This window comes from Cupressus sempervirens, chromosome 10, assembly GCF_028749045.1.
Source record: "Cupressus sempervirens isolate cs-2001-9-10 chromosome 10, ASM2874904v1, whole genome shotgun sequence".
Lineage (NCBI taxonomy): Eukaryota > Viridiplantae > Streptophyta > Pinopsida > Cupressales > Cupressaceae > Cupressus > Cupressus sempervirens.
In genome coordinates this window covers 54,443,930-54,471,146 of record NC_143127.1, presented here as the reverse complement: position 1 = coordinate 54,471,146, position 27,217 = coordinate 54,443,930, and the positions used below count along the sequence as shown (strand labels likewise).

Sequence of the window (27,217 nt, the reverse complement as noted above, 5' to 3'; positions counted from 1 at the left end):
AAAAACAGTTAGGGTTTCTCCTTCTTTTTTCCTCTTTTGTTTCCCGCGGCAAAGATTCTCCGACAGCAATGATTCCCACGTGGATTGTCATTGCTGTCCTCTACTTGTCTATCTTCCCACAGATGATGTCCCTACAATATATTCCTCTCCGTAGCTTCTTTCTTTTCCTCCAACAATTATTCTTCTTTTGGCTTCTTCTTCTTTTTGCTTTCTTACCGGCATTAATAATGATTACCGCGGACTGCCCTTCTCAACAGTAAATGCTCTATGCTTGCATCTCTACACTTGGTCGCTATCTCTTTTCCTGTTTTCTTCTCTACCTTCTCTGCGGCTGCAATTTCCTTTTACAAACTTGGTTTGCTACCCGGCATGGTTCCCTTGTATCCTACGGCTGAGTTTTTATGTCGTAACCTACGGCTGAGCCTTTTAGTGATTCTATTTTGTCCATGGGGTTTATAACATGGTCTACGCTAATTATACGTCTGTCTGTGGGACTTACACACGCAACCCGCAAGACTTTAAACATAGCCCATGGAATCCTTGCCATAGGGCACAGGTGTCCGCGGCCACGCATCCGCAGGACTTTCTTTTCTTTTCTTTTAATTTAAAATTTTTTTCAATTTTTTAAAATTTTTATTTTTTTTGGTTAACTCGGTCTGATTGGGCGATTATTACTTACGTCGCCTCCTTGTCGTTCGTGATAGATTTTTAGCTTTGATTCATTGATGGCCTCGGGAATCTTGCACCCATCCAAGGTCCACAGTTTGATGGATCCGTTGTCCCCGACTTCTCTTACTTTATATGGTCCCAGCCACTTAACCTTGAACTTGCTTGGTCTTATCTCGTTACGGCCATTGTACTGAAGCACGAGTTGACCTGGCTGGAACCTCGTCCTTTTCAAATGTTTATCATGCCACACTTTCCGACGAGTCTATGCCACTTCTGTTGTCCATTGCGTTGTTAATCTACATTCTTCCAGTTTGTTCAATTGGTAGAGACGTTCTAGCAAACTCTCCATATCTCCTAGTCTATTGTCGATTTCAATTCTCAGGCTCGGAACTATAAATTCAACCGATACCACCGCTTCTTGACCAAACATCAACTAGAACGGCATCTGTCCTATTGTGACTTTAAATGTCGTATGGTAGGCCCACAGCGTCGAAGGTAGCTTCTCCTCCCAGTCGGCCTGTTCTACGCTACAGGATTTGTATATGATGCCCACCAGAATTTTATTTGTGGCTTCCACCTGACCATTAGCCCATGGATAGTAGGGACTTGACAATGAATGAAAAATTTTGAATTTTCTTGTCAATAATCTAATCACGTGGTTGACGAAGTGACCTCCTTTGTCACTCGTCAATTGAATAGGTATACTATACCGGGTGATGATTTGATCGTACAAGAACTTGGCCATGTTGATTGCAGAATTATCAGATAGTGCCCGTGCTTCTACCCACTTTGTTAGATACTCTGCGGCTAGCACTACGTAGCGGCAGCGCCAAGCCCTACTCGCCTTCAAGGGACCCACAAAGTCTTGTCCCCAATGTTCAAATAACTCTTGAGCGTGGGACGAGTTCAAGGGCATAAAGTCCCTCTTTAGCAATTTGCCAACTCTCTGGCATGTGTCGCAACTCAACACCCATTCCAGCGCGTCGTTGTAAGGAGTGGGCCACCATAACACGACGAGTAGAACCTTCCGTGCTGTTGTATCAGGTCCCATGTGGCCACCTACCAGTCCTTCATGTGCTTCCCTTAGAACATTTTGCACTTCTTCCTCCATGACACATCACCGTAGTATTTGATCAAGACCCATCTTATAAAGAAGACCATTTATTAACTGAAACGTTCGGCTTTTGAGAACTAACTTCCGTCATTCGCTTGGCGGCATCTCTCTTGGAAATTGAGATGTTGATAGGTACTCTCTAATAGATTTGTACCATTCCAGAATAATGGTGATTCTGAATAGGTGTCCATCTAGAAAGTCGTCACTAACCCCTTTCAGCGGCTCCCCGGACTTGATTCGAGAGAGCTGATCGGCAATGACATGACTCTTCCCGAGTCGCACGATGATGGTGAAGGTAAATTCCTGTAGCAACAACAACCATATGCTGATTCTCCCTTGGATGATTGGTTTACTTACCAGGTACATCAACACCTGGTGATCCACGTAAAAGGTAAATGGTGTAGCCAACAGGTAATGTCTGAACTTTTGCACCGAGTACACCGAAGAGCCTCCCTTTCAATGGTACTATAATTTCTCTCAGCTCTTGACAGTAGCCAACTTGCAAAATACACTGGGTGATTGAGACCATGATCACTAGTCTGCACCAACGTCACACCGATAGCAAAATTTGATGCGTCCACATGGACATGTAACTCCTTGTCCTAGTTTGGATACGCCAATATGAGCACTCCCAGCAATCTATTCTTTAGTTCTGCGAAGGCGGTCTCCTGCTAGGAAGTCCACATGTATGGTTCTCCTTTTTGTGTCAACTTGTCGAGGGGCAAAGCAATTCTAGCATAGTTCTTTATAAACAGCCTATAATACCCAATGTGACCGAGAAAGGACTTTACTCCAGCTATGTCCATCGAGCCTTCCATTTCTACTATGACCTTTACTTTATTCGGGTTAGTCTTTAGTCCACTCTTGCCGACGATATGTCCAAGTAGTTTTCCCTAAGGCACCATGAACCAACATTTCTTTGGATTTAATGCTAGCCTCGCCTGCCGACACCTCTCCATACATTCCTGAAGTGCCTTTAAATAGTTGTCTTGTCCACTAAAAATGGACCAATCCTCCAGAGAGGCGCGGAAGTTGCCGACCAACATTTTGTCAAATATATGCAGAATGATCCTCTGAAACGTAGCGAGTGCATTACACAATCCAAAGGGCATTCGGTTGTACGCATACACGCCATCCTCCAAAACAAAAGTAGTCTTCAGTTTGTCTTCCTTCGCGATGGAAATCTAGTTATAGCCAAAAAATCCATCCATGAAAAAATAGATCTCATGTCCGGCCACTTCTTCCAAAATCGTGTCGGTAAATGGAATTGGAAAGGAATCTTTTATTGTTACCGCATTAAGGCACTGGAAGTCCACGCATATCCAGATTTGGATCTTGTCCTTCTTCATTGATATCACAATAGATGACACCCACTTGCTTGTTTGAACCTTGAATATTATGTCGGCCTCCAACATGCGTTGTATCTCCTCATCTACGCAAGCAGCGTAGTTTTATGTAATTAGTTGTTTTGAATTTTGTCGTGTTGTTGTCCGGAGACGACTTTTTTTTTAGGGGGGAATGATGTCGTCGGTAAATATTGTATAGCCAACAGGGTGTGCGTCAAGATGTATCCCGTCAGTATATGCTCCTTCGAGAAGGTTCTTGTTATGTAGCGACATGTTGTATGTGGCCGACGGACCCCTTCGGGAAGGTTCTTCGAGATGTATATATACCCCCTCCGGTTAATCATTGTAATCATCTTATGGAAGCATAATGTAATATCTTTGGCATATGCGAATAATAAAAGGAGTTCTGCTGTTCTTGTTCTATGTGCATTAATTTCTTTACCCCAGTGCGGTAAACACTTGGCATGGTCAATTTCAGTTTCAATGCCTTTGTAGTGTTTTCTGCAATATGAATGAAATTATTTAAATTAGTACACTAAAGTTATAAAGAAGCCTTATATTTTTCACTTAAGTGTTTTAATTCTAATAGGATGATAATATGTCCCCTCAAGATTGCCTAGGGATTTTAGCTCTCACTTGTATTATTTAAAGTTGCACACAAAGGGGATGTTGAAATGAACAAAAGATATCTAGAAAGTTGATTAAGAACAAAAACAATCACCAAATCAGAAGTTTCATTACCAAAAGTCGATCCTAGTTGGTTGATGCGATTTCACACAGGAATCACTAGTGTTTTTCATTAAGTTTGATAATCTAGGATTTCGTGAAATGAGATTTTGCATGGCTTCTTAGAGCAGATTACAGAATTGACTTTAGTGAGTTTTAGTGGTTAGAGTTGAGTTTTGAGTGGACTAGAAGCTGGCTGTACCACTTCAAGAGTTGGCCATATCCCCTATTTTGGATGATAGAACTACAAATAGAGGCCAGACTTGAAAGATGTAATGTGGTTACTCTTACCCACTACTGGGTGATGCAAACAGGAGCATTCACGGTAAGTATTAATTTCATGAGGTAATTATACCTTCCTAGAGTGTCTTTACAGCTTGCCATGTTACTTCTAGGTCCAAATGCCTAGAATTTGGTGCTCATTCTGGGCCATTGGAGGGCATTTAACTTCCTAAGAGCGATTACAACCAATTGCGAGGTGAAAAAAAAGTGTATTGAAGGTCTAATGAATTATCTAGGAGCTACATGCCCCTGCTCCAGCGCCATGAATAGCTAGGAATGACAGAAAAATAGTTGTTGCAGACTTGTTGCTTCTCTTTAGAAGAGCTGGAAGGTATTTGAATCGAGTATTACCATTGATACTTCACCTAGGGATGTTTGGTGGGAGCATTCATCAATTGGAGACTTGTGGAACATTTTCATGGGCTGCCCTGCTTGTAGCAGCATGATTTTTAACATTGTTCGGCCCTGTAAGTATCATTTCAGACCTGGTTTGAAAGTATTTCTCAATGGACTTCCATATATCCTCTTTTAAAAAATGTTTATGTCAACACAGAATGAATATCCTCCGATGATTTTGTAACAGCTGTAGTATTAACAATATAAAACAGTTTCAGACCTATAACAGCAGTGTGTTTCAGTATTTGCAAGTTTATTATATGATTTATTGGTCAAAAAAACAAAACAAAAAACTAAGAGGGTGCTTTACAGATTATCCTTCAGTTTAAATCAGGCCTGTGTAGTCAGTAAATAATTGTAAATGAGTCGACGGGTAGGTTAGTATGCATCATTTGTTATGTAGCTGACTTGTGCCCAACAGGTTCCTTCGGGAACCTTTCAAAAGGCCCTTCGGTGAGTATTTATACCCCCTTCGGGAGCATTGTATTCATCATTCAAGCATAATATAATATCTTGGGCATATGCGAATAGAAGAAGTTCTGTTGTTCTCATCTAGTCTCTATGCGTTAACTCATTTACCCAGTACAGTAAACATTTGGCGTCGTTGCCCGATGGACCTGGTACAAAGGCAAACGGATGAAGAGTAAATGCCGAATCAGTTGAACAAGAATAAGAATAAGCTGAAGGAAAAGGACAAAAAAAAAACGTCGCGCAACAAAATTTAATTTTGGCACAACACGCTGAACGCAGACGGAGATTTTAGCAAATTACTGACAGACACAGAAGCACTGAAAAATTGTTGGAAGAGACTCGGCAGCGGCTTGATTTGGTAGAAGAAGCAAGGGAGGAGTTTCTAAACCTGCATACGTGGAGGGAAGAGAATCTAGATGGAAGGGGATTGACTCGTACGGCTCGGAGTGCCAAGGGAGCACGAGCGTGGAGAGAACTCTTCGTCCGAGATACACTTTCGGAATAGACAGCTTCGGTTGACGAAAACCCTTCTTCACCAAATAGCGCGACTGTCAAGAACAGCGCGGTTTTGCAAAACAGCGCAGGTGTGCAGAACAATGCGTGTGTGCAAAACAGCGCGGGTTTGCAAAACAGCACGGGTTTGCAAAACAGCGCGAGTGTGCAAAACAGCGCGAGAGTTCAAAATAGCACAGGTGCACAACAAAACCCACAACATCCAGTAATAATGGCAGGACCAAAGGAAAAGTTGCCTAAATTTGATGGTGATGGAGCCGCCGATCCGATTCGACATTGTAAAACATGGGAAACGATCTGGAGGGCAAATGGCATTACAGATACGAATGAATGGATCCGACAGTTTCCGACCACCCTACGAGGTGTTGCAATTGATTGGTTCACCGATACAGATCCCCAAAAGTTAAATAGTTGGGATAACATTAAAAAAGAGTTTATCGTAGAATTTCAACTCTTGCGCGACGATAATGAGATTGTAGCGGAGATATTCGATACTAAGCAGAGGAAGAATGAAACAATCTGAGTCTTTGCCAAGAAGTTGAAGGACTTGACAATAAAATGGAGAATAAGCTGGCTGATGGGCTACAAAAAAGATGGTTCATTGAAGGCCTCTATTCGAAGCTACGAAAGAAGATGAAGATCGTGCCACCATCGACATACACTGAAGCATACAATCGAGCAATGAACCTAGAAAGTGAACAGAAGATCAAAAAGAAGAAGAATAGTTCATCCGATTCAGATGATGACGCACCTTCCAAAAAAGATAGTAGCGATGATGAAGGCAACAGCAAGAAGGTTCGCGCCCTCCAAAAGGACATGATTCAAATGGTGGAGTTCAAAAACAAGGAGACTAAGGGCAATGAGCTATGGTGCACAGAGTGCAAGAAAGAAGACCATACGAAGGGATCCTGCCCGAAAGACCAATTTTGTGAGATTTGCCAGATTATGGGACATTGGATAAAAGAATGCCTTTTCAACCTAAAAACAAGAGCACCGCAGCAAGTGTTCCTCACACAGGAGGCGTCCGCGTCAGGAGGGAGTCCTACGATTGGAGGGAGATGATGATTTGGATTCAGTGAGCAGTCTTTACCACTGGCAGATAGAGGACTATGAACTGTTTCAAAGTTGCAACATACTGACAATAGAGGAAGGACACAGCGCTGACGGATTTCCAATAGAATTCACGGAGGTAAAAGAGGGAAATGTGCCGCTCGATGAAACACCCGCCCATGCATTCACCGAAGGAGAGCCCATCAAATATAATGAAGCCACGCTGCAGACTATGAATTTGGGAAACGAAGTCGGACCATGCAACATACTGGTGGGAGATAACTGGGATCCAGTATTGAAGGCAATGACATTCAAGATATTCTTGGAATATAAGGATGTGTTTACATGGACATACAAGGATCTGAAAGGAGTACCGCCGAAGTTGTGTGTGCACCGCATCCCATTGATCAAAGAAGCAGTACCTGTACGGAAGCGGCCCTACAAGATGAACAAGAACTACGCAATACGGGTTATGGAAGAAATCAATCGAATGTTGGAGGCCGACATTATCTTCAAGGTGTAGACCAGTGAATGGGTGTCACTTGTAGTAATCTCACTGAAGGACACCACCCAGATCCGGATATGCGTCGATTTTAGATGCTTGAATGCAATCACCATCAAGGATCCGTTTCCGATTCCATTCACGGATAGCATCTTGGAGGAGGTAGCGGGACACGAGATCTACTCATTCATGGATGGATTTTCCGAATACAATCAGATTTCAATCACAGAGGAGGGCAAACTAAAGACGACATTTGTCGTAGAAGATGGAGTATACGCATATAACCGGAGGTCGTTCAGCTTGTGCAATGCGCCTGCTACATTCCAACGGATCATACGCACATCTTTGACAAGATGCCCGTCGGAAACTTCAAGACATTTTTGGATGATTGGTCAGTATTCAGTACCGAGGACAAACATCTGGCAGCACTGGGCAAATGTATGGAGAGATGCCGACGCGCGTGCCTAGCCCTGAACCTAAAGAAATGCAGGTTTATGGTTCCACAGGGAAAGTTGCACGGACACATAATCTGTAAGGAGGGATTGAAGACAGATCCGGATAAGGTGAGAGTCATATTGGAGATGCAGCCATCCACCAATGTAACGGAAGTAAAATCTTTCCTCAAACATATAGGCTATTACAGACGCTTCATCAAATATTTTGCCAAGATAAAATACTCGCTAGACAGGTTAACGTGCAAAGGAGAATCATTCGGATGGGAGAAGGAACAGGATGACGCATTTGAAGGGCTCAAAGTACCATTGGCTACGGCTCCCATCTTGGCGTATCCAGATTGGAGCAAAGAGTTTCATGTTTAGGTTGACGCATCCAACTATGCAATTGGAGCAATCTTGGCGCAGACAGGTACCCACAGGTTAGATCACCCGATCTACTTTGCCAGTCAACTGCTATCAAAAGCCGAACAAAATTACAGTACAATCGAACAGAAAGCTTTGGGGATGGTCTACGCTGTACAAAAATTTCGTCATTACTTGCTGGCAACACCATTCGTCTTCTATGTCGACCATCAGGCTCTGTTGTATATGGTCAATAAACCTGTCATTCAAGGAAGGATCAGTCGTTGGTTACTTCTGTTGCAGGAGTTTACCTTCAAGATCATCGTACAGCCGGGGAAGAAATATGTAAGTGCAGATCATTTGTCACGCCTCAAAACAGGAGAGCCGATAAACAGTGTGAATGATGACTTTCCTGATGCACAGCTGTTCCAGATTGTTGTACTGCCAAAGTGGTCCACGAGCATCGGCAAGTACCTGTCAATGAGACAGTTTCCGAGTAGCATGCCATTGAATGAAACACGAAAGTTGGTGTTACGAAGCCGAACGTTTCAGCTGATTAATGGGCTGTTATATAAAATGGGACCCGATCAAATCCTAAGGCGATGCATCTTGGAGGAAGAGATCCCAAGGGTATTGAAGGAAGCACATGAGGGTCCAGCAAGAGGACACATGGGACTTGATACCACAGTGCGGAAGATATTGCTGGCAGGACTATGGCGGCCAACAGTGTACAACGAAACACAGGAATGGGTCGTCAGGTGTGACACTTGCCAACGGGCCGAGAAGCTGCTCAAGAGAGACTTCATGCCATTGTACCTGTCCCACACTCAAGAACTTTTTGAGAGATGGGGACTGAATTTCATCGAACCTCTAAGGGTGAGCAAAACCAGGCAATGTCGATACATCGTCATAGCAACAGAGTACCTAACCAAATGGGTGGAGGCACGCGCACTACCAGATAACTCGGCGGTAAGCACAGCAAAATTTATTTATGAGCAAATTATTACTAGGTACAGTATTCCGTTACAATTAACAAGTGATAGAGGTGGACATTTTGTAATCCATGTTATCCGATTGCTCACCATTGAGTTCAAGATTTATCATTCACTATCGAGCCTGTACTACCCAAGAGCAAACGGACAGGCCGAAGCTACAAACAAAATCCTGGTGTCAATTATCTACAAATCTTGTGTCGTCGAAGGTGAAGATTGAGAAGAAAAATTACCCTCTGCTCTTTGGGCTTACCGCAAGGCGTATAAGGTGACGACGGGGCACACACCATTTCAGTTGATGTTCAGACAGAAAGTAGTGGTACCCACGGAATTCATAATATCGACCTTGAGGATAGCACTCGAAAATAAGTTAGAAAACATGGAAAGCCTAAGAGAGTGGCTGTATAAATTGAACAAGCTCGAGGAGAAGTGGCGCAGTGGGCGACAGAGGTAACACAGAACAAGCATAAGGCATGGCACGACAAACACCTGAAACTGAACAGGTTTCAACCAGGTCAGTTGGTGTTGAAGTATGATGGTAGGAACGAAGTCAAACCAGGCAAATTCAAAGTCTGGTTGGTTGAACCATACCAGATCCGAGAGGTAGGGGACAATAGAGCAATAAAATTGTGGACTTTGGATGGACAAGAAGTGCCTCAAGCAGTGAACAGCTTGAAGTTGAAGATATACCATGCCAGGAAGACTCCCTCGTCGCAAAATGAAGTCCGAACGACTCCTTCGTCGTTGCAGAATGACGAAGTTTGGATGGGAAATTGAACCTACTGTATTCTTAAAAAATTAAAATTAAAAAGTAAAAAGTCACCGTACGATTTTGAAGCTCCTTCACAATACAGCTTGTTTTAAAAAAAAAAGCAGGGGGGAAAAGGAAAGCCACCATATGGCTTTATTAAAGGCAACGTCTATACAACCACGAAAATGCACTTCCATACGAAGGAGAGGACTTAGTTAATTTTTAAAAAGTTAGAAAAAGCAATGTAAAGGAAGTGCATTTTCGTGGCTGTATAGCCACAGGCTATATTAAAAGCTTGTTTACCGTACGGCGGAGTTGAACAATACAAATTGTATAACACCGTACGAACAATTAAAGAGGGATGCACCATACGGATTTGTAAATGAGTTGCCCAGTGTACGGATTCTGAGATTTCAGTGTACAGACTTGGTGAATAACATCTACCGTACGAAAATTGCAGCGTACGGATTCCAAGGGGAATTTTCAGTACGGGATTGAAGCTGATTCAGTCGTCATTCATCATACGATTTTTTAGAGTACCCTTACTGTACAAATTGGAGTAGGATAATAATCAGTAGCCGCATTAATGTATGGATTTACCTTCATTTGATTGGCGTACAAACTTCAGCACTACAGGATGCCATATGATTTCCCAGAATCTATTTGAAGATTGAAATTGCCATACAGATTCTAAAAGGTCAAAGTAGTTGTACGGATTTCAAATGATTAAGCTCAAGTATAAATTTGCAAATTTAAGCTTCCAATTGCGTACGGATTTTGCAGAAGGGTATTGTGTACAAATTTTTGAAGACTAGACTGGGCGTACGGAATTGGAAGATTAAAGTTCTATTTTAATATTCTCGGGGCTTCGCGTGAGGAAGTGCCTTCCAAAACTTGGTGTACGGATTTCATTATATGCTTGAAATATTGATGTTGTACGAATTTTGCCTTGTGGGGCTTGAGTTTTGCATTAAATGGTGCATGGATTTTTGTGGCGTATGGATTCTACAGGTCTGGGTGTATGATTTCTGCAGGATATGGCATTCAAATTTTAAATAACATTACAAGTTACTGCATAAGGAACTGGGTATGGACCTTGAAGGTTATTGTTGTACGGGATTAAAATTTTGAAGAATAGATTACTTGTTGTACGAACTGATTAAAATATTAATTAAGGCATCAAGTTGTGAGGAATAATTGATACGTCCACTTCTCTTGTAGCCTGGTAGCCGTACGAATCCAAATGGCCGTTAGGAAGGGACAAGGAAAGTATAATAACTGACCTAAAAGTATATGGAGTCGGCAAGCAAAAGGAAGTGGAAAAAGCAACTGGAAGAATCTAAAGCTCAGAAGGGCATGAACATGTCGAGTGCAGGCACTCAAAATGAAGGCACCAGCAGTAGCAAGCAGAAGTGTAAGCCTTTGACACCTGCAACAGCTGAAATCACGCCACAAACTATACAATTCGAAGGGTTGAGTGGAATGGACTGCAGAAAGTGGTGGCAAGAAACCCTTGATACTCATCCAATAAAAGCAAGCATCAGAAGGGCACAGGTGGAATGGGCAATTCGGATGTCTGTTTTTTGCATTCGAGATTACGAAGGTTTCCTGCGCACCATGATCGAGACCTATGGCAGAGCTTCTCGGAGAAGCACATTTGAGTACTTAGACAGAGACCTGGTGGTTTCATTCAAGGCAGTTGATTCCACACGAGTCTTTGGTATACCAACGCCGCAGGGCAAGAAGGTTCAACCTAAGAAAATTTCTAAGGAGGTAAAGTTATTTTTTATTAGAGTGGTATGTGGAGATATGACTGAAGCAGAGCAGGAGGCATTGGCTAAGACATCAAAGAGAAGGGGATTAAAGAAAACAGACATTCAGGAGGGACCATGGCAATGCCTAATGGACTTGGTCAAAAGCAGGCTTACGGGATCATCTAGGGCATCCGATATCTCATTTCCGTAGGTATCTATGATGAATGGAATAATGAACGGAAAGGTGTACAATTGGGCGTCTGTGTTGGCTAAGCATATGCATGAGTTTATGACTCCAGCATAAGACATTCTATATGCCACACTATGCCATTGGTCTCTTCCTCGATGCGGCAGCACGGATGATTCCAAAAGACAATTTGGAGGCAAAAACTAGACCATTTGCTCCTGGGGAACCTCCTATCATGCGGTGGAAACACTTGGATTCAGCCACTGGGCAGAAAGGCATTGCAAGACAGAAGAGACCTCGGATTGACACGGGAGGTGATATGGAGAGCGGCTATCACGAGACTTCTTTTGAGGAAAATAGTGTGGGGGACGAAGAAGGGGAAGAAGATGATGAAGAGGTTCAGATTGTCACAGCTACCCCCTTGTTTCCACGCACTTCACTACCCGCTACTCCCTGTTTGGTGCCCGCAGGTCTGCACATGACTCACATTCTAGGGTTTGGACAGACAAGGCGGCCTATACTGATGACTGGTGCACGCCAACAGGCAGTTACAGTAGCAACACCATGGCAACACAAGGTAACGCCTTCTCATGTCCGACCGAGAGTTGGGTTTGCCATAGGATTTGCACGGGTGACAACACCTGTCAGCTGAGAGACTTTGCCAGCCCCTGCTGAAGCACTTCCGATAGCAGCAACCGTGGCACTTGCCCTAGCACAGCCAGCAGTAGCAATTGTCGTAGCACAGCCAGCAACAAGAGTTGCCGAAGCACAGCCAGCAGTGGAAGTTACCTTGGCTTAGCCAGCAAGAGTTGAGGTACCTTCAACAGAGAGCGTACCATACGGAGGAGAGGAGACGGCCATGGAGGTACCCGATCTCCCAGCACCGGAAATAGCTGAGAGACAGAATATGCTGGGTGTACACTTTGATGTTGTAGGATCTGATGCAATGGTGACGGTGGATGCAGCACTTTTGGCATCACCTGAGCGTGATAGGGAGAGTCGAATTTGGGAGGTCAGTACTTTTTTGAGCCAGTCGTTTCGCCATGACACGACTCCCCGGGTGACCTATTTGCAGACTCCTACGCAAGATGATATTCCGAAGATAGACACTCAGGCACCAATAACAGAGCCACCTCAGGACATTGGACCGTCGCACAGTACTGTAGAGCGTATGGCGAACGCCGTGGAGATGGCTATGGGTGAGCAGGAACATCCATTAGCACGGGAGACGGGAATGAAGGAGGCATTTCTTGCCAACTTCACAGCTCTAGCATCCTGGGCTCGCTAGGTGTTGGATTCAACGGAGGCTCAAGCATTGGATTCAGTTGTGAAGGAGCTAGAAGGAGTCATCTCGTTTATGCGACTAGGATGCCCAGCTGCCTTCATGGTCTGTTTTGAGGAGCGGGGATGGCCAAATGTAGAGACTGATGAGATGCGTCAGGACTAGGCCACCACAATAGATTTTGGTATGGACAGCCGGGTTAAGGTTCTGCTCCAAGAGATAGTGAAGTTGCACAAGGAGGCGTACTACACTCTTCGGAGGAGTCGAGCGGATCAAGTTGCAGCTGAGAGAGCTCGGGAGGAGTCAGCTGCCAGGTTGGCTTCAGAGAGGGTAGCCTAGCAAGCCGAGAGGGAAGCCCTATTAGTCAGAAAAAATCAATTGGTAGCAGAGAAGGAGCAGTTGGCAGCACAGAAGGAGCAGTTGGCAGCAAAAGAGCAGGCGGCAATGAAAAAGGAGAAAGAGATGGGAGAAGTTGGAGCGATGATGCAGTCCGCACTAGAGCTTCAGATGGAAGCGGGGGCTGAGTTGAAGGTTCGAAAGGAGTAGGTCTACAAACTTTGGGCTGAGCTGAGCGATCTGAGAGCACGGACCCATCCCCCTGCCTAGTATCTTGATTTCTGGTTTGAGGTCAAATTTTGTTGTATTGTCGTCTGGAGACGACTGTTCTTTTTGGGGGGGATGATGTAGTAGGTAAATAATTGTAAATGAGCCGACAAGTAGGTTAGTATGCATCATTTGTTATGTAGCCGACTTCTGCCCAACAGGTTCCTTCGAGAACCTTCCGAAAGGCCCTTCAGAGAGTATTTATAGCCCCTTCCAAAGCATTGTATTCATCATTCAAGCATAATGTAATATCTTGGGCATATGCAAATAGAAGTAGTTCTGCTGTTCTCATCTATTGTCTCTGTGCGTTAACTCATTTACCCAATATGGTAAACAGCCTGCAGAAGGCACTACAGAAAACTACCTCATTTTTTAAGAGCTGCATGTGTAGGATCCTTGGGTGAATAACTTCATACAGCACCATCTGCACAAGATCCGCCAAAATTATTGAGTCCACACAAATATTTCAAGTCTGATACTAAGACTAGAAGGCATCTCATAGCAACTATTGACGTGTAGAAGCCAGCTGGTATGCAATTTATTCTATGCATCATAGACCTATAGCCTATTTAAGAGCTCTGAGGGTTTCATGGCTGACAGACGAGGGTGAAACTCATCTTAGGGGTGTTTACTGAACCCCAATGGCATTCACTTCCATTCAAGTTTCAATCTTCTGTAATATGGTAGACTTTCATGAAATTCAAGGGCCACAAAGGTCTATTACCGGATCTGGGTGTTGAAGAAGTCATTTTTTCTTTAAAAAATAGAATCGTAAAGTCCAACTCACCTTGTATCAGGCAAATCATTTAATTAATCTAATACATTTTCTGATATTCAGATTCTAACGGATTGTAGCTGTGCTTCCTGTGTTTCTATTTTTCATTAAGGATTTGTGCTTAAAAAGAAGAATGAACATATATACCACTATTGTTCCATTTCTTATTCAGACTAGAAGATCTAAAAGGTTAGGGTAAACTAAAATCCCTACAACTATAACACTCTTGGTACTTGTCCTCACTACTAGGCCAATTTTTTGGTATAGTGGCACATTAGTCTAGTATTAGAGCCAAGATCTTGAGGTTAACCTAAGGAGTGTAGTGGGCAGCAGCACCAGTGCATGTTCTTCTGTTGTAACGGTGGCAGACATGCACCCAATTCGGATGGTGAGACTTCCACATGTCTATTGTATGCTACATCATGGATCCTCCAAAGGAGAAAAAGTTGAAACTCTCCCTTTACACCCTGGGTGCTCATCCTCACCAATAGCCCAGTCTTTTGGCACAGTAGCATATTAGAAATCATCATGCTAGTTCCTTCTAGTGTATTGCCATTTGCCGCTCCATTTTAACTTTATATAAAATTAGAAACACTCCAACTGTCCAGGCCTGTTAGTTTTGGTCTGGTGTGTCACTGTGGAAATGGTGTTTATCCTTCAATCACTATGATTGTTAACTTCTCCTCTATTTAATGAAGGATAAATTAATCTATCACTACATAGTTAATAAAGTTATCATTAAACTGTTTGAGAGAATGCATAAACACCAAAAAAAGTCGAGCTATCCCTGACTAATTTTCATATTGCTTAATTTAAACATTGTTGCTAGAAACTTGTTACCAAGAAAATTAGAAATGGGCATAATATACCATTTTTCATCACTTCATAGAGCATATCACAGTAGTATCTAAAAGGTGATATTCTCATTATTCGACAAACATATTCCGCCAAGTGATAAGGGAATAGCTGCAGCCACCAAAGCAAGAAATTAGTTTGCAAGGAAATACAAAAAATATATATATATAATGACACCAGTTATGCATTATGTTGCCATCATGTCCTGATTTGAAATGCCGAGATTAAGTATCCCAAAAAGATACTTTGCTGCAAATGGAATGCCTACTCTTGGTAGCATGTCCTTAAAGAGTAATTTTACTTCCTAAATTTTCTACTCATCAAATACTGTATTAGCTTTTTAACTGAACGAGAGGAATGAGGACATTATTTTATTTTAAAATAGGTTTGTGTGCAAACCGCCAGATTTTTGCGCAGATAATTCATCATATCTTCATAATACTCATTTTCTTTACATGTTTTCCTTGCAAAACAATCACTCCACTGGAGGCGCTTCTTTATACAATGTTCTTTGACTCTGGTCAGATTTAACAGATTCAAAATGCAATTAATCAAAGTTACACAAACAGATAGTATGGGGAACCAAATTTACAATGAAAAGCCTCTATATTTTTAGCATTCAATCTGATTTTGTAACCATATGAATAAGTATTACTGTATTAAGTAAATGACAAATGCATGTGAGAATAAAATTTCAATCAAATTATTAAATATCTTAAAAGACTTTGAACAGAAAGAAGAGGTATATTTTGCACCCAACTTTGTTTTAAGGGAACATGCCACGATTACAAATATTTTGAGCTCATCCACCCTAATGGTCCTTCAGATAAATGTGTATTATAACTAACAATGAGTTGGAAGCTTTGACTATACATGGAAGCTTTATTGCACATATTTATTAGACTAATATTTGGATATCTAGTTATTTAATGGTCAATATCTAGTTAGTGATTGTTTCTTTAGGAAACATCATCGATGTAATCACCTATATGTACATTTCATTCTCTGAATAAAATCAAGCAATTACGTCCCATCACTGTAACATGGTGTAAGAGTAGGAGGTGATTTATTGAGAAAATTTAATAATTATGAAAATTTTAAACATCAATTTTTGGTTAAAATTTCTCTATCTGCAATTTGTGGGTTGGTTTTTGATGAGAACACGTCATTCAGCAAATTACATTTTCAAATTCATGGCGTCACAGATCTTGGTCACAGTTTTTTGGTTCTCAGTTTTTACAAATCGTGTGAAGTAGAGTCTACAGCCCATGTTTTCTTTTGAACATCTTTGTTGCGCTTTCCATTAGCCCTGTGACTTTTGTTTCTTTTTGTGCATTTGTGGGTGTTGTTTTTCACTTGAATCTACATGTTTTTTATTGATATAGGGCTTCCGACGGATTTCTGGAAATTTATGCTCATGTTTATTCAATTTTCTATATGCCACAATTTTTTTTTAAATTAATTTCATGTTTTTTTAACACTTTTCTCTTTAGTAGCAGCATCTGAAGCCTTTCTCTGTGATTTCAAGCTGAGCTTTGCACCCCGGTCTGTTCTTTGGAGCGTCAGCAACAGAATTTGTTACTGCACATTTTTTAACTCATGCCTAAGATGTTTTGTTGGGTTTCTCTTTTTAATGTCACTGCTACGGCACAATTTTTAGCGTGCCTTGTGTCTGTGTCTAGGAGTTTCAAACCCTTTTATGACAGATTGCAGAATTTCAATTTATTGGTGGCATTTCCTTTACCCGCGGTTTACAAAAACTATTTAGGGTTTCAGTGTATTCAATTCTTTCCTGCCTTGGAATTGGTGCTCCAGAACTTGTCTTTGTTTTCTATGCATTAATTTGGTGCCTTGGGTTTTGCGCATTCAAGGTTTAAGCCTCTCTTGTTTTCTGTACCTCAAAAAATGTGAAGGATAGCTTCTTTGACCAACACATCGTTGGAAGACGATCAAAAGTTTAATGGCTGCAACTACAACACTTGAAAGCAAGGAATGATGACTATTTTTGAATATCAATGCCTTGACCAGATTGTTCTCAGCAAGTCTACTCAGCCTACAACATTGGGTCCAAATTCAGATAAACTTGATGAGCAGAATTGAGAGGTCATGGTGCATTAAATTGTCGATCACTAACAATCAGTTCCACTGGTTCCATCAAGCAAGACAGCTGCAAAAATAAGGGATTATTTCAAGGGCCTACACGAAACACCAGCAAGAGTCATGCATTTTTTCTAAAGAGCATGCTTTTCTCAATCATGATCGATGAGAATATGTCCATGCAAGAACTTCTCACAAAAAACAAGGACATCCATGATCAGTTGGAGGCGATTAGTCAAATAATGGAGGAAGAAAACATGGTAGCGTTGTGAGGTTTTCACACCATCACCCCATTGCAAATAGGGACCCACTTTTTTTGAGTTTGGGCAAGTAGGGATCATTGTCTTAAGCGGTTTTAGTTGGCAACATTTTCAAGTCTCTGAGTCCAAGGATGAGTTTGAGCAATTTTGGCCTGCTAGGAAAGAAGGTTTTTTGTTTGGGGTCTGTCTGTGGTTTTGGTGTCTATTGTGGTGTTTTCTCAGCCTACGTCCAAGTGGGAAGGTAGAATTTCAGTCCGAGCCATAAAGGTTTACATGATTGGGAGAAGGATGTGAGCAAAATCGAATTTGGTGGAATTTCTTAAATTTCTCCCAATGGAAATACTTAATGCTAAGGATTCCCACTAGCTATCATTTCTCCCCAAAATCTCAAGATTTCCCCTTTGGACAAGCTGATGTGCGAGCATTGTGAGGAATCCTTATTACGGTGGTAAACTAATCAATGCAATGTTAATTGAAGAGAAGAAAACGATAATTTTCCCTAAGGATAATGTGATGTTCTTGACCTCCGGATGCTAGTTGGATGCAACTCAAACAATACTGTACAGTATGCAATGTGTACGGCAATCGATGGGCTGGTTCTGTACAGCAAAAGAGTGATACTAGCACCATACAATGACAACAAACAGATGATATCAAGACCGTACAATATACTTGGTGGTCGTACAATGAGAGTGAAGGAAGATGTCGCATATGCTACAAGAGTCGTACGGTATACTTGTTAGCCATACGATAGGATGAAGGAAGAGGCCATACGGACTCCACCAAATGGTCATACGGTATAAGGAGGGAGTTAATGGTTTAGATGACGCACGAGAGGGCAATGGAAGGCCGAACGGTAGGACCGTACAGTGTATGGAGAGCAATTGTGCCACAAAGAGTAGTTGGGTCGCACAGTAGGTACTTCTTGAGCTCACGGATGGATAGTGGTTCGTACAGAATGTGAAATTGAACTATACTTAGTGCCAAAACTGAACCATACATTTGCTAATTAATACAAAAGTAATTGATTCAATTCGTACAAGAGATAAATATATGCATCAACAAATAATATAGTGCTCTGATTTGCCGGATCTGAGTGAAGTGTTACAGACAATGGAATAGGGTGAGGGTTGAATCCCACCGAAACCGGAATAGCCAAGTAGGGAAGATCTTTCACTTTCGAAATGGCAAACAACAAAGAATCCCAACTAGAATTCGCAGTAAAAAGAAATAATCCAAAATGCATACCTAAAGACTACCTACAAACCGTGCTTAAATACCCATCAAGGAAAACTTCCTGAGTGTGTACAAAGATAGCCAACGACGACACAAACTACGGAAATAAAATAAAAATGGGCCCAAGATATATTAAATCAACCGGCCCATTAACAATAGTTTGATTAATGATTTATTTTATAATGGGAACATTATAGATAATTGTCGCAATAAATTTGGTGGAAATCCTTAGAGCTAAGGATTCCCACCAGTGGAAATCCTTAACGCAAAGGATTTCCCTCTCCTCCTTATCAACCCAAAGGAGATGCAAGGTCATGCTATTACATCCCAATTTTTGCCCTAAAATTTTAAACTGGTTACAGCCATTGAACTAAATTATTTCTTCATGTTCATGTGAATTATAGCCGTTGTTATAACATGTTAGTTATAGCCGTTACTTATCCCTTCATGTTCATGTGAAATTGAATTAGTTAATTATAACCGTTGTATGGATTTAATTATCATATGAAATTGAGTTAGTTAATTCTAGCCGTTGTATCGATTTATTCATGATCATGTGAAATAGAGTCAATTAATTGTAGTCATTGTACATATATGATGAAGAAGTCAGTCATTATTATATTGATGAAATTCCTAACGGTCACTTGATGATTTTAATTAACAATTTATAAATCTTGAATTGATGTCTTGGCGAGAATGTTGTTTTGAATGATTACAGGATGAAGACTAGAGAGAGAGAGGAAGCATTGCGAAACAAGGACATCGGAAGGGGATGGTCATATGATTCAGTCATCAAAAGAGGCAGGTTTGACCTAAAAACTATCTTGGGAAGGTTATTGGCACTTGGCAACATATTTCATGGTGAAACCGGATGAGCTATAAGTAAAAACGTTACAATAAAACAATACAAAATAAACATAAGTTTTTACCTTAAGAAATTATCAAATAATAATATTATCTAAATATTATTTTATTCTCTCAACTATGATCATAGGCAAACAATAATAAAGTGGCACCATTACATTAAAATCATTAATCCAATGATGCCACCTTACCATTGCGTACATATAAACATCATCAAGAAAATAAAACAATTATAAATAATATTAAATATTTAAAACTTTTCATCTTCTTTTCCTTCTCAATCTTTTCCCTCCTTTCTTCTTTTCTTTTTAGCCAATTTGAGCAAATTTTGATTATGATCTTTGTAACTGATGGTAGCCGTAAGGTCGGCTCAAATTTAGATATGGAACCTTTAACGTGTATTGGCATTGAAACTTGTTATCGGCCTTCTTTACATGCACGAATTCTCATCAAATTCCTTGTTCAATATACTGTGCCAACAACACCCGACTCTGATTTTTATTTGTACCCACTCAAACCAATATGATCCACCGTGGGACTCTGAGCAAAAAGGCGAAATTTGGCCAAGCGTAGACCTTCTCAGACTACGGTGACAGAGAGTCACGTAAGGATTTGTTTATTACTTTTTATTACCTTTAGGAATGTTGAGTCAGTTGTAAGTTCAATCAACATTAAGTTATTTCTTTTTGTTATTCGTTGCAAGTATGTCGTCTTCCCTTATGTTAGAGAATACGATCTGTAGCCAAACGTTTCTCTTTTAAAGTCTGCGTTTTGTTTATATACTAAAGTAAGGCAATAATCAAAGCCATTTACAATCTTTCTAGTTCATTGTAATCTTCTAAGTTCAGTTGACTGCCATATGCAAGATCATAGCAATGGTTTATATTTAAGTTTGCTATTCTTTTAGAATCCGAATATGTAACTTCTGAGATTCTTCTTGAAAAGCTATCTTTTCTAATTATTTTGTATTCTGATATAATGTCTGATAACTGAAAATGAGATACTAAACCAGAGCACCAAGGGTTCACCAGGCTAAATGCCAGAATATGATGAAAAAGGTGTGAAGTATATAAGTAAAGTTAATTGGAAGGCACCAAGGATTCACCGGCTGGTTGGCCTGATTATGGTGAGGAGGTGTAGATGAACCTGTAACAATACAAGAATGAAATCAGAATCAAAACAATAATAAATTAATTAATGAATTAGCTCATGCAAGTTCCACATGTGAAATAAGTTGTCAAGCTGAGTGGTGGAGATCGGGTTGTAAACCCACATTTTGGAATCCTTGGCCAAGGTGGAATTAGGCAGACTTGCCGAAACAATTGATCTTGTTGTTGTCCAGACGCTTCAATTATTTAGTCAAATAACTGTTGGGATCTCAACCCACCTAGATACTTTGATGGCTGGATTAATGAACATCCCAAGCCCAACCTCGAGGTAGGCAGGGCCGTTCTATTAAATTAGAACCTATGAGGATAAGTAATGGTCCGCGATTGGGAGGTTAAGCCTATGTCAAAGCTTCTCCTCTCACCAAAGCCAGAGCTTGGACAACCATTAAAGGAAGCTTCACAATTAATCTGCATGATCTTTTAAACCTGTAAGTTTAGTTATTTATTTTTAAAATTGAAAGTCATTTACTTTAAAGATAGTTATTATGTTAAGTTAGTTAAATGATCTTACATAATTAGATCTGAATTTCTGTTCAAGAACATCTGTTATTTAATTTCAGTTGAAATAAAGAAATAGTTGAATATTTATTTTCAGCTGATCAAGTAAATTAATTGTTAATGTTTTCATTTAGTATTCTTGGTAGTTCAGTATTGTAGTTAAGACTATTTCAGTTAAAACAGTTGTTGGAAAACCTTGTCATGTGAATAGGAGATAGAAATCAGATTATTTCAAGATTAAATTTAGTTGGTGAAAAACCGTATGTTACACATGCTATGGTGTAACCAAATCGAAAATTAGCGAAAGAATGGGCATAAGGGGCAAAATGATAGGTTTTGGGAGTCTAAGTGGCAAAAGTAAAATTTGGTGGAAAGCCTTAGCACAAAAGATTTCCCCTGGTGGAAATCCTTAATGCTAAAGATTTCTACCACATTAATCCTCCCAAACCCAATATTCCACCACCCTTTAAGACATTCAAAATCCGTGGAGGCTAGCAGGCTTATTAATGAACTAATGTCATTAAGAGCGGCTTATTAGTGAATGCACTATAGTTCCCAGCCAACCTAACCCAACCCAAATAATAGCCTAGAATTTTGTAGGGAGGTCCCCGAGGGGGCACTGTTCTGGGTTAATAATAGTTGGCCCTATGAACAAGGTGGGAGGGAGCTACATCATGAGTAAAATAGAACAAGGAATGTTGAAATGAGGAAAATTTTGAGAAAATCATACTTGGTGGAAATACTTAACACTAAGGATTTCCCCTGGGGTAAATCCTTAACGCTAAGGATTTCCACCACTTTTCTTCCCCTTCCATTTTGGCACCAAAAAGCATTTCAAGCAATTATTAGGGGTAGAGAATGTTTAGTTAGGATGAAATTGAGCAACAGTGATGAAGTTTGGAAGGTTTTAAGACCAAGGAAAGCTACACCATGTTTGGTGGCAAGGATTTCCCCTCTCATCCTCTATAATCACTAAAACTTCCCGCCATGAATTACTTTTTTGCCGCCCAAGGTTGGAATTTCAAAATGTTTGTTACTAAATTGACCCTATCTCCAACTGCAACATTTTTAATCTTTACATTTAAGTTCCAAATTTGGACGAAGGTAGCAAATTGTATTACGATAATAGATAAGCCTCTATTATTAGTTAATGGTTATCTATTTGTAATTTATTGTAAATTTTAGAAATTAGAATGTTTCTAATATTAGCTAGTTTGTAGTTATCTATTAGCTTACTTTAGCTTTCTTTTAGCTAGAATAGAATGTTTCTATTCTTTACGATCATTTCCTAAGGAAACATCGTTCAATTCTTTTGTATATATTAACCCCTCGGTCTTTGTTAATAACAAATAATATTTTTCAATTACTTCGTAATATGGTATCATAGCAACTTCTTTAAAAAAAAATTGTCCTTTGAAACTATCAGACCCTATTTTCAAAATTATTTTCCTGAAATATTTGCTTCGAACTAGGGTTTGTCTAACAATATTGACCATCAATATTCACTTCTTCTTTTTTTTGTTTAAAAAAAAAATGTGACTATTTTTTGGGGCATTTTCGTCCATTTTTTTCTCACATCTAGGGCTAGGAGCGACACCAAAGGTTTCTTAAAACCCTCAATAACAGATTCACACCCAGAAACTATGTTTTTTGCTACAGAGTCACCACTGATTTCAAGCTTTTTTCAGCCCAAGACATTTCTATTCGAAACCCTAATTTTTGAGCTCAAAATTATTTTCTAATAACAGTTTCTTGGTCAATTTTTCGAGGGCTCAACTAGGTTGTCGTCAAATTTGTTTGGGTGCCTCGATTTTTGAGTCAGCAGATCTAGAAACCGACAACAAATTCTTTTTGGGCTTTTCAAGCTCTCTTCTAGGTACCCCTTCAATTTTTCTAGGTCTTCCATCTTTTTGCCTCGAAGTACATGTCTCCACAGATTTTCAAGCTTTTTCATTGAAAAACGTGCTATGGCATCTCTAACTAATATTTTGCTCAAGGGCAATTCAAAATTCAATGGTTAGAATTATGGCACTTAAAAGCGACAGATAATAACAATTTTTAAATATCGAAATACTGCTCAAATTGTTCTGGGTGTTACACGGTGTTCGACTGCCTCTGGTACCGATCAAGATATATGGGATCTGAATAATCAAGAAGCGGTGAAGCTTCTCAAATTATCTGTAGCCGATAATCAGCTCTCTCAAATTTCATCCAACAAGACAGTTGCTGAAATATGGGCACATCTCAAGAATTTTCATGAGACTTCTAACAAAAGCAGCGCTTTCTTTTTGAAGAAAACTCTGTTTTCTATTATCATAGATGAGCGAACATCGCTCTAGGCTCACCTAAATAGGATTCAGGAAATTCGTGATCAGCTACTTGCCATTGGTGGCAAGATGGAGGAAGAGGACATTGTGGTCATCACTCTTAGGAGTTTACCCAAGTCCTACGAGCATATCGAGACTCAACATCACTTTTGTTGGTGTTGATCTAAAGTTCACAGATTTCTACACACTTCTGCTTCAGTAAGATCAGTGGAAACAACAATTCGGTAGCAGTTCCAGCTCCACCTCCACAGAGCAAGCCTTCACTGCTAAATCCTTTTGAGGCAAGTCTCAGCAGTCTTCTCAACAAAAGTCCTCTGCTCCAGCTTTAGAAGGCTTCTAGAAGAAGACCATTCAATGCAACTATTGCCACAAGTTTGGTCACATGAAGGTTGAATATTTGAAATGTTTGACTGCCCAATCTAAGCAATCTAGTTCACATCCCACAGTGAATAGTGCGGAGCACATTGAGCAAACAGAATCTATCTTTTACGCCTTTTAACAGCTTTGTGCTCTGGATAGATTAACCATTAAGGGAGGGTATTAAAATAATAGATAAGCTTCTATTATTAGTTGATGGTAATATATTTGTAATCTATTGTAAATATTAGAATGTTTCTAATATTAGTTATCTATAGTTATCTGTTAGCTTTCTTTAGCTTTCTTTTAGTAGAATAGAATGTTTCTATTCTTTACAATAATTTCCTAAGGAAACATCATTCAATTCTTTTGTATATATTGATCTCTCGGTCTCTATTAATAACAAGCAAATATTTTTCAATTACTTCGTAATAGGTTGGCCCTCTAATTTTGGAGAATTGTAACTTGCAAATTGGATAGTTTCTAGGTCAGGTCGCACCTAACCACATTGGCCCTTTTAGGATCATCATTGACATCTATAAGAGGGGGGAAATCTAGAAATTTCAACGAATAAACAAAAAAAAAAAAAAAAATCATCTCTGCTCTGTGGCAGTGAATTTCCTCCTGATTTTGCAGCGATTTCAGTACAGATTTGGCAATGAATTTCACAAGAAATAGCAATATTTTTCTTCTGCCTGTAGCAAGCAGCATTTGGGGCTTTGTAAGGATGGTGTGAACTGATTAAGGGGTAGTGATTTTCTCCTAGAAAGTAAGCATTTTCAGATTTTAGAGAGTTTAAGAGGGTAAGACCTGAGCATTTAGTCACTGGGTTGCCTAGCATTCGATATTTTAAAAGGGAAAAATTCTGAATTACTTCAAGACATAGCATGGTTGTAGGGAGACAAATTTTGACTTAAAAGGAGGAAACTAGGACTCATTTTTTCACTAATGCATTAACAATGGAAAAGCATTTCAATGTTATTAAGACTTCTACTTTATTTCCTTATTTTTTTCTTGCATGCCATCTAGGTTTGGATTCTAGGTCTGACTTGTATTTTGTTGTGGCAGCTAGGAGCATGTCTAGATGCAAATCTGGAAAAACAAGGAAAGCAACACAAGATCAAGTAAGGAGGGACACCAAGGATATGGCACCAAGGTCACTCTTCACTCCAAAGTACAAAAAGCTCAGAGATACCAATTTGAGCCCCATAGATATGGTTCAAGTAAGACAACAGATGACAAGGGAATCCAAATCAAGGATGACGAAAATGATAGTGACAAGAGGAATAGTTGATGCCGCCTCTTTCCCTCCTCGACTGCAATGCACTGAATTAGTCCTGGAGTGTGCAAAAAATTATAATGCTCAAACAAAGACAGTCGAGTGTAGGAAAGAAAGGGAGGTCGTGGTCGTGCTATCAACAAAGACTATTGCAATGGCATTCAACATATCATCTCATGCAGGAGAAATCTACATCACCCAAGAGAAAGCCAATAAGAATTACTATAATCAAGTGGATGCTTGCGTGAAAAGGATGCATGAGGAATGGATGGTTGAACCATGAAGCCACTACTCCAAACTATTGAGGTTAGGCAAGTTAACTATATCAAATTTCAAGCAAGATGTTGAAGATCTCAATGTGATGTTGAATCGGGTGATGGAAGAGCCACAGGGGGGCATGTTCAAGCCTTGGTTGTACCATTTCATAGACAAGATTTTAACAAGAGAGGTGAGATTCGCCTAGGCAAAGATTATCAGTGTCAACATTGACCATTAGTTAAGAACATTTAAAGAGACTAAGAATGCGAAGGACACCAGGACGTTCTAAATGACATCCTACCTAGTGTATCGTCTTAAAATGGACACACTTGCCTTTTAAGACCTTTTAGCACCTGCTTCATAGTTATTTCCTAGACCATGGATGGATAGGTGCTTAGTGCCCTCTTTCTCCTGTTTTATTCCACCTATTTATGAATCTTTCTGCATCTCTCCTGAGCTTGTTGTGGCATGTCTTTTCCCCTCTTTGGGAACAGGTCGACCTAGTCTAGAAGAGGTCGACCCAAGTCTACCTTTTCTCTAGTGATAGGGGTGCCCGGGGCCTGAAAGGTCTCAAGATTTCAATTTGTTAACTCTCACTCTCCAGTCGGCCTGTATTGTTTTCCCACTTGAAAGCTAGTAAATCAAGAGACTTGGAGGCTTCATTTTACATCCACACTTTCACATCCTACACTTTCATGACAGCTACACTCAAACTTTGCAATCAAGAATTCAAGGAGTTCAAGTATTTCAAGCATTCAAGCAAAGGAGATTTCTCATCAAGCATTGAAAGATTCTTTGTGAGCACTTCGTCTTCAAGATCTAGCATATTGTTGGCCATCATGGGAGGAGATCTACATTGAGGCATTCATCATCTTCTTCATTGATGCACATTTACATCCATGGCTCCATGATGTGGTTCAGGTAGATCCATCGCAAATTTTGGAGATATCCTACGCTTACCGAATTCGACATCAACAACATACAACAAGGCAAAATCCTTATTGTCGCCTGTCTACTCCCCTCTCGGGGAACAGGTCGACCCAGGTCAACCTAGTCTAGAAGAGGTCGACTTGGGTCAGCCTCTTCTCCAGTGATTGCCAGGCTCGGGGCCCCAAAGGTCTTGGGATTTCAATTTATTAACTCTCGGTCTCCAATTGTCTTGTATTGTTTTCCCACCCGAAAACTAGTATGTAGGAAGACTTGGAGGCTTCATTTTGCATCCACACTTTCACACCGTACACTTTCATGATAGCTACACGCAAACTTTGCAATCAAGGCATTCAAGCAAAAGAGATTTCATCAAGCATTGAAGGATTCTTTGTGAGTATTTCCTCTTCAAGATCTAGCATATTGTTGGCCATCAAGGGAGGACATCTACATTGAGACACCCATCATCTTCTTCATTGATGCACATTTACATCCATGGCTCCATGATGTGGCTAAGATAGATCCATTGCAAATTGTGAAGATGTCCTACATTTACCAAATTCAACATCTACAACATACAACAAGGCAAAATCCTTATTGACAAGGGTTTTTACAAGCAAGGGCTTCACCAAGACAAGCCCTCATCCACCAAACAACAAAAACCTTTATGTGTGCAGGAGCACAATAGTGCAATTGTGATTGCAGATCTGTAAATAACTTTCGAGAGCTTTCTGGAGAACCTGGGTTGACTTCATTACAGTGCCCCGAGACCACGGTGACCTCCCAAGAACTGTTTCAGAACTATTACAACCCGAATGACCTATTCTATGCTCCTCAACTGGAATATATATTTTTGGGCTTTCTAGGGTTTTTCATTCTA

The 27,217-nt window shown here is 40.3% G+C and overlaps 1 protein-coding gene across 1 annotated transcript in view; it reads right to left on the bottom strand.

Annotated features, from left to right (window-relative positions):
• Nucleotides 1-27,217, bottom strand: part of LOC149532529 (FAM91 carboxy-terminus protein) — a 170,019-nt gene that overhangs the window by 119,029 nt on the left and 23,773 nt on the right. The window contains exons 3-4 of the mRNA XM_089804375.1: nt 15,465-15,582; nt 15,080-15,176 (exon numbers count right to left, since the gene is read on the bottom strand). Coding sequence (XP_089660501.1) covers nt 15,080-15,176; nt 15,465-15,582 — 215 coding nt within the window. The remainder of the gene's footprint in view (nt 1-15,079; nt 15,177-15,464; nt 15,583-27,217) is intronic.